The 15,224-nt window shown below is 41.5% G+C and overlaps 1 protein-coding gene across 1 annotated transcript in view; it reads left to right on the top strand.

The window, feature by feature from the left end:
- The first annotated feature begins 486 nt into the window (after positions 1–486).
- Kcnh8 (potassium voltage-gated channel subfamily H member 8) overlaps positions 487–15,224 on the top strand; it is a 418,565-nt gene continuing 403,827 nt past the window's right edge. The window contains exon 1 of the mRNA XM_008849967.1: positions 487–724. Within this exon, the coding sequence (XP_008848189.1) occupies positions 649–724 (76 nt within the window). The 5' untranslated portion in view covers positions 487–648. The remainder of the gene's footprint in view (positions 725–15,224) is intronic.

Here is a 15,224-nt window from a genome sequence, read left to right as displayed (position 1 = left end):
GTTTCTGGGCGCCCTTGGGGACCCGAGGCTCTGCGCTGCAGTCTTCCCAGATGGGGCGCGGTCCTCCACGACCCTAGAGCCCTGTGTCAGGGCGCGGCGCCCCGGGCCACCTGGCTCTTCTTGACACCGCGGGCGCCGTCGCCCAGAGTGCCGGTGGGGGGCTCCTGGGGGTTGGGAGTCGCACTCCATCGCCTTTCTGTGTTTCTGGGCGCCCTTGGGGACCCGAGGCTCTGCGCTGCAGTCTTCCCAGATGGGGCGCGGTCCTCCACGACCCTAGAGCCCTGTGTCAGGGCGCGGCGCCCCGGGCCACCTGGCTCTTCTTGACACCGCGGGCGCCGTCGCCCAGAGTGCCGGTGGGGGTTGTTGAGGAGGAGGAGGAGGAGGAGGGTGGGGGGAGTGGTGAGGCTGTGCAGGGCTGATGAGGAGGGCGGGCTCAGAGCTGTGATCGCGGGCTGCTCTGGTCACCGAGTGGAGGCCGGGGAGTAGCTCCATCCTCCCTCCTCCCCTGCCCGGCCCCATCCTCCCCACGCCAGGCCCCCCGCCCCTGCCGTCATCACGCTCCCGGTGTCTTCTCCCGTCTTGGCACTTTCCTTCGGAGCCATCCTTCTGCACAAACTTTGATGGAGAATTTCATACCGCGCTGGAAACATGCCGGTTATGAAAGGATTACTGGCGCCGCAGAACACCTTCCTGGACACCATCGCCACCCGCTTCGACGGAACACGTAAGTTTCCCGAGGATCCTTTTTCCTCGTACTTTTCCTCCTGCCTTTTTGCCAGCACAATACCTTGCCTTCTCTTCTTGCCAGGGGCCCTTTTGTGCGGAAGAACCAAACCAAGCCAAACCCCAAACCAAAGAAAACAGAAAGCGTAAAAGCACTTGGGATTGGTGTGGTTGTTTCTCTGGACTTCCTGGGTTTGTGAGGTCTGGCGGGCAGCCCGAGGATCGGACCTGCTCCTCGCTGGGACTTGAGCTGTGGAGCATCTTGTGGGGACTGGTGCAGAGGGAGATGCATACTTTATTTTTCTGGAGTTCCGAGGTTCCCGGGTTAGAGTTTGGAATGTCCCTCATTCCGGGAGGTTTTCTCCCGGACACTCGTGATTTCCCATCCGAGTTTAAGAAATGCACTTAGCATCAAGCCAGGCCAGGTGTGGCGAGGTTGTCCTAATCTCTTCCTGCCTTTCAAAGCTAAAACATCACCCGTCTTAAGCCTGAAATTGCCCTCACACTCAGGGACAGAGAGGAGCGGGCATTGTCAAGGCCGATCGGGCCACAGGAGAAAGTTTCAGCCCTTTTTGAAGAGGAATCATCTTTGATATGCAACTTCTTTAGGTCGACGTGGAAAAAGTGCACGTAGGTGGGGCGTTTTGTGTCTTTCTGGTAAGAAGAGACCAGAGTCTTTCAGGACCACGGTCAGGTCCCCTCTCCTGCCAGGCTTCTCTTTCTGCCTGATCCTGGGGAGCTGCGGTTGGCCCTGTCTGTCCCTAACAAATGCTCTCCGCAGGATCCACTAGAATATTCGAGTTTCTATTAGCAAATGCTGCCTCTGTGTGCTTCCTGTTCTCCGGTTATTACACTCTTATTCTAAAATCTTCTTCAGCAGTTCAACTACCTTTAAAAAAATTCTTTTTTCACTGTTGACTTTATATCTCTTGGAGCTCATGTGAGACTTTGCGTCTAATTCGACTTTCACATCAATAGTCTGAGATACACAGTCTTTTCAAGGGTGGGATAAGCCTCGGATTTTTTTCGTTTCTGGAAGAGTTGGGCAAGTTTTGCCTGACACAGAAATGAAATACTCTTTTTGATTCTGTTCAGTTTTTCTTTTTGAAATTTAGCCCAATCAAGATTGAAGTGGATATTTGGTCACTTCCTCAAGTAGATCTTTAAAAATAATCTTGAGATTTCTGCATCCCCCTTGTGTTTTGTACATATCTGGCAGTACAAGGGACGTGGGCAATGCCATTAGATATTTGTGTGCAGTAGATGACAGTAAGAAAAATGATTGTAGGCCAAGTTCAGGTCCTTGCCAATGCTGCCACAGCCACTAAAATGCCACCAAAATGACCACTACTCTATTTAGCTGTGCATAACTGCAGGTCCCTGAGGAGGGGAGGGTGCTTCTTGAAGTTGAATGTTCAAAACCAAGGTGCTCTAAACATTGACTACAAGTGCATATCTTGAAGATGAGGTGATTAGAAAATGGTGACTGCTCATCTCCTTGTCATTTAGAGTGGAATGGACTCTGTACCGAATCATAGCAGAGCTCTGAACTGTAACAGAGTGCATGTCAGCCTGTTTCTGACTCTCATGATGAACAGGAGTGCAAATGGGGAGAGATGGATGTGCACATGAGAATCACTTTTTATTCTAGATACGCATTCTTGTTAGTGAATAGAGGGTTAAATCATTTTAAATCTTTATTTGGGAACACTATTAGAATGGTTTAAAAAAAATCTAAAATTCTGTCAGAGACCATCCTGGTGCTCCCCAGAGTCTGGAGAATTCCTGGAGGGATCCACTATACATGAACTCACAGTTAGTGTGGTGTACTATGAAGTGATGAGGAGCACAAAGGTTGACTCGGGCAAGATTTTGTTGGCGACATTTAATGAATTCCTCTCCTCCCAAGAAACTCCATTATATAAAAATGTTGTATTTTCTCATTTGTTTTATGTTTAATTGGAGGATGTCTTGAATAATCTGAAACTGAAGTAAATTCTTAGTAAAGTTTTTTTTTTTTCTAAATCTAGACTTATGGCCATATCGTTTCTCTAGCTGAACATTCAGTTTATCATATTATGATGGGTTTTCTTGTGACACAATTTTATTAAACAGTTGCATCCTTGAAAGTTTTTCTTATGAGCATTCTCTTTTCTATTGGTCTTTTCATAAAGTCATTTATTTTCTTTTACAATATGAAACTGGGTTCAAGTTTTAAATTCTCAAAATTGCCACCTATGCAAATAAAAACTATGCTGAAAATGCATATTGCTCTTGTATTCAGTGTGCAGTGTGTTTACTTGATTTATTTACTGCTTAGTTTCAGGGGTATATTTTACAGTTCATGCTTATGAAATTTTGGAACAATTTTAATGAAAATTATTTTAAACAACTTTAATGAAAATAACATAGATAAACTGTGGTTAACTTTACCTTTCTCTCCTTACCAATGTACAGAATGTTCATTTGCCTGATTAATGTCAAAATTAAAAATATCAAAAAAATTTAGAGCATAATCGAAAAATCTTGCCAGGATGAAAATAAATGTATGCCACACAGAAGCCTGCAGCATAACCTTACAAATTCATCAGTTGGAACAATATTGCAGAGCAGCATAGCAGAAGTTTATAAGTTTATCACCTACTAGCACTTGCTGATTTACAGTAGAGACTATCCTTTCATCATGTTTCCGCTGAGCTCTTTGTCAGGATTGAAAGAAAGTCATGGGCCATTAATTAAAACCATTTATTTTCAGATATGCAGTGTAATTTATATAGATTGGGAAATACAATATTACATGTATGAAATCACCAAAGTAGACATTCATAAAATATCTTCTAGTTTGTGTTTACTTGAAGTGTTGTGAGACACAGAAGCTCAGAACTTTGCAGATGTCGATCTCTGTATTCAATTTATGGGGAAAAAGTGGTGCAATGAGTTTCTTTAATTCATCCTGCGTAGTAGCACACACTTCTCACTTAACACACTCATGCACACATGCACACACATAGGCACAAAGATTTTATAATCATGATCAGCATATAGTTCATTCCTAGGTGGTTATTAAATATTTCGGTGCATTATACATTTTCTGAATAGTTTTCCTTACATACATGAATATTATCATAAATGTTAAAGGAAAAATATAACAAAAATGTAAGCTCATATTTGACAAAAAATGGTTTTTAGTGCACATATTTGTCACGGGATACCATTGGAGAAAAACACATTTTTCATTTTTGGAAGACATAAAACTTTGAGAGAGAGGTGTCCATTTCAAACCTAATGGTGCATTAGCCTACATTTTCCAGCCTCATCTAAATTTGCCCAGAATATTTCTTCCCCTATGGGGTTACTACTAAGAAAAAAATTAAGCCTTAAAAGAAGATTGTAGAGCCGGGTGTGGTGGCTCACGTCTTTAATCCCAGCACTTGGGAGGCAGAGGCAGGCAGATCTCTGTGAGTTCAAGGCCAGCCTGGTCTACATAGTGAGTTCCAGGACAGCTGGGGCTACAGGGAGACCCTGTCTCAAAAACACCAAAAAAAAAAAAAAAAAAAAAAAAAAGATTGTAGCAAAGTACTCCACCATCAAAGAGGTGGTAGTTAAAATATTCCAAATAAAGGTGGTGCTCATCAATATTTGCATATATTTGCATACATTTTATGTGTACTTATGTAGTCTGTTCAAAGGATGTGAGGATATTTGTTAAAACTGAAATGCTTAGGGCTGGAGAGATGGCTCAGTGGTTAAGAGCACTGACTGCTCTTGCAGAGGACCTGGGTTCAATTCCCAGCACCCACATGGCAGCTAACAACTGTCTATATAACTCCAATTCCATGGGATCTCACGCCCTCTTCTGTCCTCCGTGGGCACTGTATGACACGGGCACATAATATTCAAACTTATAAAATAAAAATAAATATTTTTTTCTTATTTATTTTTATTTCCCATTACGTGTGTTTGGTCTGAATATATGTAAGTGCACTCATGCCATATAATTCCCACGGAAACCAGAAGAAGGTATCAGATCCCCTGGAACTGGAGTTATGAATGGTTGTGAGCTATCCTGTGGAAACCGAATCCTGGTGCCCTACAAGAGCCATGCTCCTAATCACTGAGCCATGTCTGTATGCCCTGAAATGCTTTCTTTGCAGAGGCATTTCTCAGTGTGAGTTTTGTCTGTTGTCGTTTTGTATTTAATTTCTTAACATTAGAAGCCTAGGAAGAAACACAATGTACCCAGTGCTGAGCAAAGGGGCAGACTGAGGTGGGACAGTGGACAGCAGATCTCTCCCTACCTGTTTGCTGAGTTGTGGTTTGGAAAATGTCATCAGAGGTGTTTAGCAGATAAACACAATGCACTTTGTTACATGTGGGCTTATCTGCAAAATTTGTACAAATGCAGGCAGGAATTATCCAACTCCATGACTATCACTCACCAATCCAAATTTGTAAGATTTCTGTTCTTTTGCTTTGATTTTTCACATACCGTTGACGTAATCTCTTTCGTTCCTAGTATTTGTGTTTTGAAACCTCAATTCCTACACTAGTCATCTGTTTCTGAGCAGCACAGAGGTTTGTCATCTCCTTTTAGGGTCAGGCACTTAAGCACAGGGATCAGCTGGACCCTCTTCCAAGTGTCCCACAAGGCCACAAACAAGTTGTCAACTGGGCCTGTGGTCTCCTGGAGGTCCGAGGTCCGTGTCCAGCTCACATGGCGGTTGGCAGACTTGCAGTTTTAGAACAGAGGCACTGCTTCTTGTCAGCTGCCAGCCAGGTGCTTTCCTCAGTAGCTACAGTGTCTGCCCTACGGCTTCTGCTTCTTCCAGGGTCTCCTAACAGAACGTCTTCTTTGAGACTAGCAGGAAGGTTTCTTATAGAAGTTCACCCAAGTCAGGGGCACTCAAGATAACTGAGTAAACTCAGAGTCAACTTGTTACTCGTCTTCATTGTATCCTCGGTCTTGGTCTTTGCGGTGTCTGCATACGTATATGTTCTCTCCGTAATCAAGGGAAGGGACTTCACATGGTGCGGATGCGTGGGTGGAATTCAGGAGTCGTCTTGGAATTCTTCCCAGCACAGGTGCTGTCTTCACTGCTGGTCCACCCTCCTAAGCCTCACGCCTGCTCTTATATGAAGTAGAGTTTTGAGCACATTCTGTTACTCAGTTTGCACAATACAGTGCTGCATTTATATCTGAAATCTTTAGGAACATAGGGCCTCACTTACTGGAGATATCACATCTGGTGACAGCATATGTGTGAACCCAGCTCAGGACATGTTAGTAAGCTGCTAGTCTCCTTTCTCTCATCTGGTTGGAATGTGGGTGATGGAGGAAAGTTCCAGAAAATTGCTCTCAGTCTCTTGATAGCAACCCCTCTTCTGGTAAGGAAGGTTACCTGAGCTCTGTTGATTACCTGTACTTGGGACTCCCCTGGATGTGTTCCAGGTTTATGAGGAGGTGGGGAAGGAGAGAGAGGGGTGATGCACTCGTCCTCTTGATTCCGTAACTGGATGCTTCACGTTCTGAATAACTTTTTATGTGCATTCACGTTACTCTCCTGCAGTGAGCAAAGTATTTGATGTACAAGAGCTACTAGATCTGTCTTTACCAGGAATGGATTTCTTTTAATAAGAAATGCATGTAATAAAAGTTATACAGCCTTTAAAGAGTGGTATTAGATAATTTTGTTTTGATAATCATTATGAAGATAAAAATGGATACCTAATATGTTGAGTGGACATTACACGCCCACACACTTCCTTTAAGCCCTGCATTTGATTCAGACCAACAGCCAGGCCTGAGACATCTTGACAATGACAATAGCAAAGACCAAAAACCTTTTCATAGCATGTGAAGAGTCCTAGGTTACCAGTTTCCAAGACAGCTTAGACCCAACACACTTCTGCCAAGGTCACATTCTCCCTTTGTAAATGCACACTTTATTTCTAATAATGTTTAATGGGAATTGTCTGTGTACAAAGCCATTATGTTGGGATCATTGGTAAAAATCAAAGGGGCAATAATACATATATACATGTTGTCATAGTTTAATTTGGAATGGGATGAAATAACCCAGCTTGTGTAAAGGGCTCTGCATATTTGGGCTTAATTGGGGGCGGGTATTTGAGGCAGGGTCTCCTTGTGGCCCCAGCTGGCCTGGAACTGGCTATGTAGACCAGGCTGACCTCAATCTCACAGAGATCTGCCCACCTCTGCCTCCCAAGTGCTGGGATTAAAGGAGTGTGCCACCAAACTCTGCTCTTCTACATACTGGATGCTGGAGAAATAACTTCTGTAAGGGAACGATCTGAGACATCGTCAAACAGTCAGTACCATCTGGGTAGGAATGCTTATCTTATGTAGCATAGGAACCAAACCAATGTTTCTAGTGGTTTTGCTGATTTCTGAAGCACTTGTCACGGAAGTTTAGAAGGGCCATCAGGGAAAATATGTAACTTGAATAATGTGAAGTATCAAGATAGAAACTGGTGGATGATGGACCTGGTTGAACCAGTTTCGGAAGATCTTTAAATCCAGGGTGGTATGTCAGTATCAGTCCCCAGAGGTGACAGATTCAGGTCTTGATAAGTGTGGTGCCCCTTAAACCCTCTCAAAATTGCCAGCCTTCCTGTGTCCTACAATCCTAAGGATAATAAGGAAGAAATGTCCACTTTGAGACTAATGATGCTTCTTCTGTCCTCTAATCATACCTTCCACTTGGGTATGGGTCCTACAGACCACAGTGGAATGAATTGCTGCGCTCATTTTCTGAGGCATGCCTGTTTTTCCCCAGGGAGTTAACTTTCTGCAGGAAAGGAACGTACTGATTTCTCGCTGCATAGCTGAATGCTCTTTTCCTCCAGGGTGGCTCACCTCTGTGTTCTACTGTAGAATTACGCTGTGGTGAAGAATTGTGGACATGCTGGAATTCAGTCCAGTGAAACTGACTGGCGGTAAGCCATAGGAAGAAGGCACAGAGTGAGAGCCACTACACAGAGTGCAGTAAACCTGGTGATGGATGTTCGTTGATACCATCTAAATACCGAGCCTTTAATGCATTTTGGTTTACCAGAGCTTACAAATGAAACAGATGAGACATCACTTTTACCTTCAGCGTAGTTCAGATTTAGCAGCCGGCACAATTGAAGCATGGTCTCAGTAATTTAAACAGTCAATTATAGTTCTTGGCTTATAAATTCTATGGAAGATGTATTTTTGCATTCTTCTACAGCTGTTAATGCAGCTATCTGTCTCCCTTAGCTCTTAAAAATTCCAAATGAACTAATAATCTTTTCTAGCCCATCAAATATATTTGTCTTATTTTGTTTTTTTCTGGCTCTGCCATCAACAGCACCATCCATCCAATTCTTCAAACTAGAAAAACTTTACTGCCTACACTTGTAATGGATTATCAGATCTTTGCTATTTTGCTGCAGAAATGCCCCGGTGTAGCTTGTCATGTCATCTGCTCTCCTCTGCTTCAGCTCTAAGGCAGACACTCTTTTTTCCCTCTTGAGAATCCTGAACTTACTATAATGAGACCCCCCATGGCTACTGGTCAATCTCTTCTTTCACTCCTGACCATTCAGTTTTCATTGCCTTTAGAGTAACTTCTGCGTTGATCAGTATCACTATCTGATCGTGGAAAGCATTCCCAAAGCTGTCCGTTGACTTCCTGCTAGCTCCTGAATGGTATCCGAAAGCCTCAGCATCATTGGAGCTGAAAATGGTGTTGTAGAACCTTTCAAACCACTGTTCCCCAGGCGGCAGACAGACTCCTTCTCGATGGCCTGCTCAGTCAGGCCTTTGTGACTTGGAACAGGAGATACTTTGTATTCTTCAAGACCTATGCTAAAGGCTACCTCAGAAGGCTCCAAGGGCACTCAGGGGCCTCTGCTTGCAGATGGCCTCCTCATCTCTCTTACCGGCTCTTCCATACTTCCAGAGTTCCACACCCAACTATGAACTCTGTGAAGCTCTAAGTTTTCATTCATTTTTGTGTTTCCAATTCTTGGATCTGTAACAAGCCTTTGCTCTGCAATTGCTTACTTTAGTAAAAGAATTTAAAATTCCTCGGAGGCCTGAGTCAGATTTAAACATTTTTATTTCCCTATAGTAGTAAATAGTCTTCCTTTCATTCAGGGTTGTGTGATTAAATTTAGTTTTGAAACATGACCATAGAATACCTTCCAGTGACCCATTCTCATGGGCTTTTCACTTGTTTTCTTTATTAAATTATACTGATACTGGAGACCAGCACGGTTGCTATGTCTACATGGATGCTGTGCCAGAGTCTCCCCTGTCTATTCCTACCCTAACCCAGTCCAGCCAGGTAGAAGGCAGCACCCAACGCAAGCTTAGACTTCTTCCACTCCTGGCTAGCTGTGATTTGTCTGCAGTGTCTGCTAACCTCCAATCTGATTGTACAGAAAGTATGAACAGACTAGCTAGTCTGTGGTGTCTTTCAAGAAGGACGCATACTTCAGTGTTCTCAGCCAGTTCTCATTTGTCTGCTGTTCTCTCCCTTTACCTTATTGTACTTTAAATACTTCTCCCTTAGAGAGTGTTTGAAATCAGTATTTAAGACTCATATCTGAAACTACTAAGTGTATTTACTGCGCTAAGTAGTTTTGCTCATTGAAGAAGCTCTACTGTCCATTTTTAAAAATAAATCCATTTTCTTTGAGATTTTGATGCTTAGAATTTGCCAGTTTGCTGACTTTAGTGCTTCCTTGTGATTTTTTTTTATTGTGAAGCTAATCTCTCTGTGCTAGTAGCATTAAAAATATAGGAAACAGCATATTTTAAAATGAAATGGAGATCTTTAAAGGGTAAAAACTCATTCAATTTGATGTCTTATAGGGTTTATACTGAGTTCAATATTGTATAACTACATTAATTCAACTGTGAACCTAAAAATTTACAGCCACTTTTGAAAGAGATGTATCCTTGCTCTGGAGTGTGTTACTGAATATGTTAAAGCTGTAATGAAATGCTTCTTCTAATCATGTGGTTATTAAATTTTAAAAAATTAAAAAAAGAAAGCGCCAATTCTCATAGCTATTATAGTGACATCACTTTGGATTTTTACCTGGTTAGGATCTTAAAGAGGAAAATTTCCTACCTACTTTCAGTTTACTTTTGTGGGGGAAAACTATTCTGTGCCGAGTACTTTTGACATCTCTTGGAAAAAGTCATTTAGCTTTTCTCCACAATGAATTTACTACTTAGCATTCTAACTCTCAAGTGTAATCCAAAACTCTTCTTTTTCTTTCCAGATTTCTTTTGTTCTATTAGGTCTTCTGGACAGATGTCTTTATAGTACTTACCAGTCCAAATGAGTTTCCTGTTTCAGTTATTGAACAGAAGAAACTTGAGACCAGAGCACTTATCAATTGTACTGTGTTTTATTTGATTTTCTAGAAGACGATTCTATGTAGGAAGTGGAGATGTTGCTGAAATGTAGACTTCTCAATGTGCTGCTCACATTATTCCTTCTATGGAGACAGTAGTTTGGGATATAAATTAGACCTGCTTCTAACCTTAACAGCTAGGTAAATGTTTCTGTTGTCAGCCTGCCACTGATGGAAGGGAGTTAAGACCTGTCAGAAAGCTTTCGTGGTGTAGTTGAGTGAGAACATCTTAGGTTGAGCACATACCTCAATCATCTGGCAACATGACCCTGCCACACTCTTTTAACAGATCTATGATTCTTAACTTGAGGATACAGAATTAGCAAGCACCTAGGGCTTAGTCTACATGCACAGCACTGAGCCTCACTGGGAAGTGGCCCTCTTCCAGCTAACAGTACCATCGGTATACTCAGAAGTGTCTTGTATTTGCACAGAATTTCAGTCTTACTGTAAGTGAAGTTGAATATTGCTTAAAATATGTGAGGACCGTTTCCCTTTTAAAACATTGTTCATTTACTGTCCTTTAGTAACTATATTTTTTGATGTTATTCAGTTCTTTACATTGTAAAATCCCAAACACTTCCTTGGTAACATGAATTGTTTATTTTTCCCCAATCTTGGTTGATCTTCTAACTTTTACATAGATGAACTAATCAGTTTTCCTGTTATCATCGGTAGGTTTCAGTGTCATAATTAGACATTATTCTATTTTGAAATTACTTAAAATCAGCATCTTATGTCTTCTACCATACTTTGATTGGCTATATTCAACTTTTATCCTCCGTTAATTAGTTCTATCATCTGATCTATTGAGTTTGGGATCAGGAACAAAAGATCCTCTTGGGGCTGGAGAGATGGCTCAGTGGTTGCGAGCGCTGGCTGCCATTAAGACTTTTACGGCCTGTAGTGAATATGTCAACAATTTCAAATTCATTGAACATACAAATCATTGGAGGATGATGAAAATTTTAAGAAAAAATTAAAATAATTAAATAATAATAAGTGGAGAAAAGGGAACACACAACCTTCAAAGAGTACGGCAACATGGTATAAGAATCTGGAGTGGCCATTATACAACCAAAATATGAAAATACAATAAAAAATTTTTAATTTTCCAGGAAAGCATTTTATTTTGTGGTAAAATTAAGATACGTTATACTTTATTTAATAACAAATACTTTAACTTAAATAAATGGTTTCAGAAAAACCAATTTAGTGAACTAATCAATATAATAACAAAAATAAAAAATGTTTTTAAGTGCTGCTTCGTTCTTTATTCCACCTTCCCTCTCAATGCGTTCTTCATCATCTTATTTTGTGCTGACCTCATGTAAAGGATTTTACAGCCATTTCTATGAGGCTCAACTTTTGACCAAGCCCAAGCTTTTTAAAAGTAGACCTTGCCCAGTGTGGTGGCGCACACCTTTAATCCCAGCACTTGGGAGACAGAGGCAGGCAGATCTTTGTGAGTTCAAGGACAGCCTGGTCTACATAGTGACTTCAAGGACAGCTGGGGCTACAGGGAGACCCTGTCTCAAAAAGACAAACAAACAAACAAAAAAGTAGACCTTGAGAGGCTGGAGAGATGGCTCAGCGGGTAAGAACACTGTTCTTTCAGAAGACCCAGGTTCAAATCTCAGCACCACATAGCAGCTAACAACTGTCTGTATCTCCAGTCCCAGGGGATCCAACAGCCTCTTCTGACCTCCGCAGGCATTGCCTGACACAGGTGCATTTACCTACATGCAGGCAATACACACATACAAATAAAATGAAAATAATAAACGAAAAAATTTCAAAAAGTAGACCTTGAAAGTAAGATATTTTTGGAATGTTTTCTAAGAGAGATTGATAGGCTTGGAAAAAATATTGCAGTTTTAATATGAATATTAAGATAAATATTCAACAGATCTACAACCCTGTTTGATGTTGCTTTAATTCTGCTTGTGGAGTGCTTGGCCTCTGCTGACCTGTGATTGTTCCAGTTTTATTGTCCACATTTGGGAGACAAGAAATAAAAGATCCTCAGGAAGCTGTTCTGCTTTTAATTACATTTATTTATTTGAGAGAGAGAGAGAGAGAGAGAGAGAGAAACACACTCATGCCATGGCGTGCATGTGGAGATCATAGGACAACTTGAAGGGGTTGGTTCTCTCCTTCCACTTGGTGGGGTTTGGTGACTGAACTTGGTCTTCAGGCTGGGCAGTAACTTTCTTTAACCTCTGAACCGTCCTGTAGGCCCGAAGTTGTGGGGGTTTTTTATTGTAAAAATCTTGTTCTTCCTTCAACTTTACTCAGCTTTTGTTTTGGAAGAACTGACATTTGGGGACTGGAGAGATGGCTCAACGATTAAGAGTGCTGTCTTTCTAGAGGGTGCGAGCTCAGTATATGAGGTGGCTCAACAGCTGCTGGTAACTCCAGCTCCAGGAGCTCTGATGCCCTATTTGGGCCCCCGCAGGCACTGCACTCACATGCACCTATGTCCCCCCACTACACATACACAAATATTAAAATAAACCTTAAAAACCAAAAACCAGAATTGACATTTGGTGAGTAACTCGAGCCCAATACTACACTTGGCATTTTCCTCTACATTCATTCATCTCCGTAACATTCCAAACTACATATTTTTTATAATTTATGAATGGGGAGATTGAAATTGAGACAGGCCGACTGTTAAAGTCTCCACCTCTGTAGCTAGCCAAGCTGGCATTTCTTCACTTGTTTTTGTCGATGTCAAGGCTGCATTTAGTAAAGGGAAAAAATGGTTGTAAATGGTAAGGTATTGAATTTATGGTTAAGATCTTAATAGCTGCACTTGACTTCACAGGGGAACATTTGCAAACCATCTTTATGCTTTTTCGTAAAACACAGTTGGGGAAGCTCATCCTGAAAGCCGTAAAGCACTGATGATGTTTGATGAACAGTGCTTAGTGAGTAGAATGGCATCACACTAACCTGAACTTTGAAGGTGCCCACACTCTTGGTAGTTGCTTAGCAGTGGGGTGAAGTTTAGGAGTCTAGGATTATAGCAGAGCTCAAGAAAATTTGTGAGGTTATTGAGTGTGGTCACTATTGTGGTGGTGATGTTGCTGGGGGTGTGCACATCTGTAGAAACTGTCAACATGTAAGGCTTCGATGTATCAAATTTATGGTGTGTGGAATTTATTGCATGTTAAACTGCTTTCAGGGCTGGTCAAGAGAAGGATGGAACTAATGACCACGGGAACAATGTGCAACTCTGTTCAGTCGATTCCTCATCTTCACTTTTCCATCCTTTTGTTTTTATTTTTTGAAACAGGATCTCTCTATCTAGTCCTGACTGGTTTGGTTCTTGCTCTTTGAACCAGTTTGCCTTAAGCCCAGTCCTTTGCCTGAGTGCTGGGATTACAGGCATGAACCACTATGCTGGGCTTCTGACTGCTTCTTATGAGCAAAATATTTTGATTTATCAACAGTTATGTGGATCTAAATTATTGAGTGTCTGAGACTCGAGGAACAGCTTGATCCAATAACAGTTTTGAAATTAGTCACTTAAAGTGATCATTTAAACAGTAAAAGCAGATTAAGGCTAACCCTGGCATTTCTTTGGGTTAGTGGTACAGAGCTGCTTGCTCTACTGGTTTTTGTAGCTCACATTTATAGGTCACCTGTGGATTCAGGAATCTAGGTTGGGGTTCAACAGGTTGCTGCGGGTCTTGGCTGGTGACTCCCACACACCCATACCGTCTCTACGATCTTATTTCTGTGTGACTTGGTATGAGAAGCTCCGTGGGCCTCTTCTGTTGTCATTAAAAGCTGTCATGAAATTAAAAGCGTTTCTAGTTACCCAGAACCAAGGTGGGTTAATGTACCTTGCTTGAATATTACCCAGTAAGAGACATACCACCAAAGTTGAGGGAGATACTACACAAACAGTATTTCTTTGAAAGTTGAATCAAAGATGAGAACACATGTCATCTTTAAGGTTCTGTCCATAAGACAAGAACAGCAGGCATGTCCAGGACCCTCAAAGAAGCTTTCCATAGGTGTCTTCTCAGTCAGTTTCTATGCAAAGTCATTAGGGTGAGCTATTTGACAAAGTAACAAGACCACTGACTACATACCTAGTGTTCTAGCTTGAAACTCTGCTTAAATCAAACCAGCGATGGAACCAGAATATTAGCTGCCAGTGGCTAGAGCAACTGTATCTGACTCCGGTATCTTCCAGACACGGCAATACATCGGTGTATTAACTCCCTATAGCCTCTGCTGCACACATCTCACTTATTTGTTCTCTACAACAGGAGGCAGGCTTGACTATTTTGCTCTGTTATATCCTGTATTATATTTATGCCCATTCTACAGATGGGAAAGTTGAGAAAAAAATTGCTTTGCAGTTATTGAGCTGATGAGGATCAGACAGAATTGGGGTAATTTGTCCTTACTGCCCAGCCCATGTGTTTAAATCACATTATCTTGCTTCCAGGAAGGATTGTGTGGGGAAATTGAAAAGATTTGCATAACAGAAACCTCATAGGTATTGAAGCAAGACTGTGTCTGCTGATGTGCCCATGTCATAGCTCATTAAAAATGTTTCTGTTTGTAAATCCAAAAATATTCCATATTTTTTGGACTGTTTGAATCTGAATGATTTTATAAATTGAAGATACCCCTCCTAATGGGGAATGTCATTCACTGAGTTTTCTTATTTATAAGTTAAAGCTGGATGTGGTGGCATGTACTGTCATCTCAGCACTCGGAGTCACAGGCGAGGAGGACCGTTGTGAGCTGGAAGCCAGCCTGTGCTACATAGTGAGTTCCAAGCCATCCTGGGCTACAGAGTGAGCTTGTGTCTCAGGGAAACAACAGATAAATAAAACAATAAAATACAATGAGCTACGGAGTGTGACTCCACGCCTCGCAGTAGAGGCGTCTCTCTACCATTGCCTTCAGTGGTTAGATATGTACATATATTTAATATTTTTATTGAGCTTTTCTACATTTCATGGTTTTTTTTTAATTTTTAAAAATTATTTATTTAATAACAACATACTTAGAAGAAGCATTTCATTACAACAGCATTAACCTATTCAATAACATTT

Source organism: Nannospalax galili, unplaced genomic scaffold (assembly GCF_000622305.1).
Source record: "Nannospalax galili isolate Female #2095 unplaced genomic scaffold, S.galili_v1.0 scaffold364, whole genome shotgun sequence".
NCBI classification, from domain to species: domain Eukaryota; kingdom Metazoa; phylum Chordata; class Mammalia; order Rodentia; family Spalacidae; genus Nannospalax; species Nannospalax galili.
Note: the sequence above shows the minus strand (reverse complement) of the source record. Positions and strands in the feature narration are given on the sequence as shown.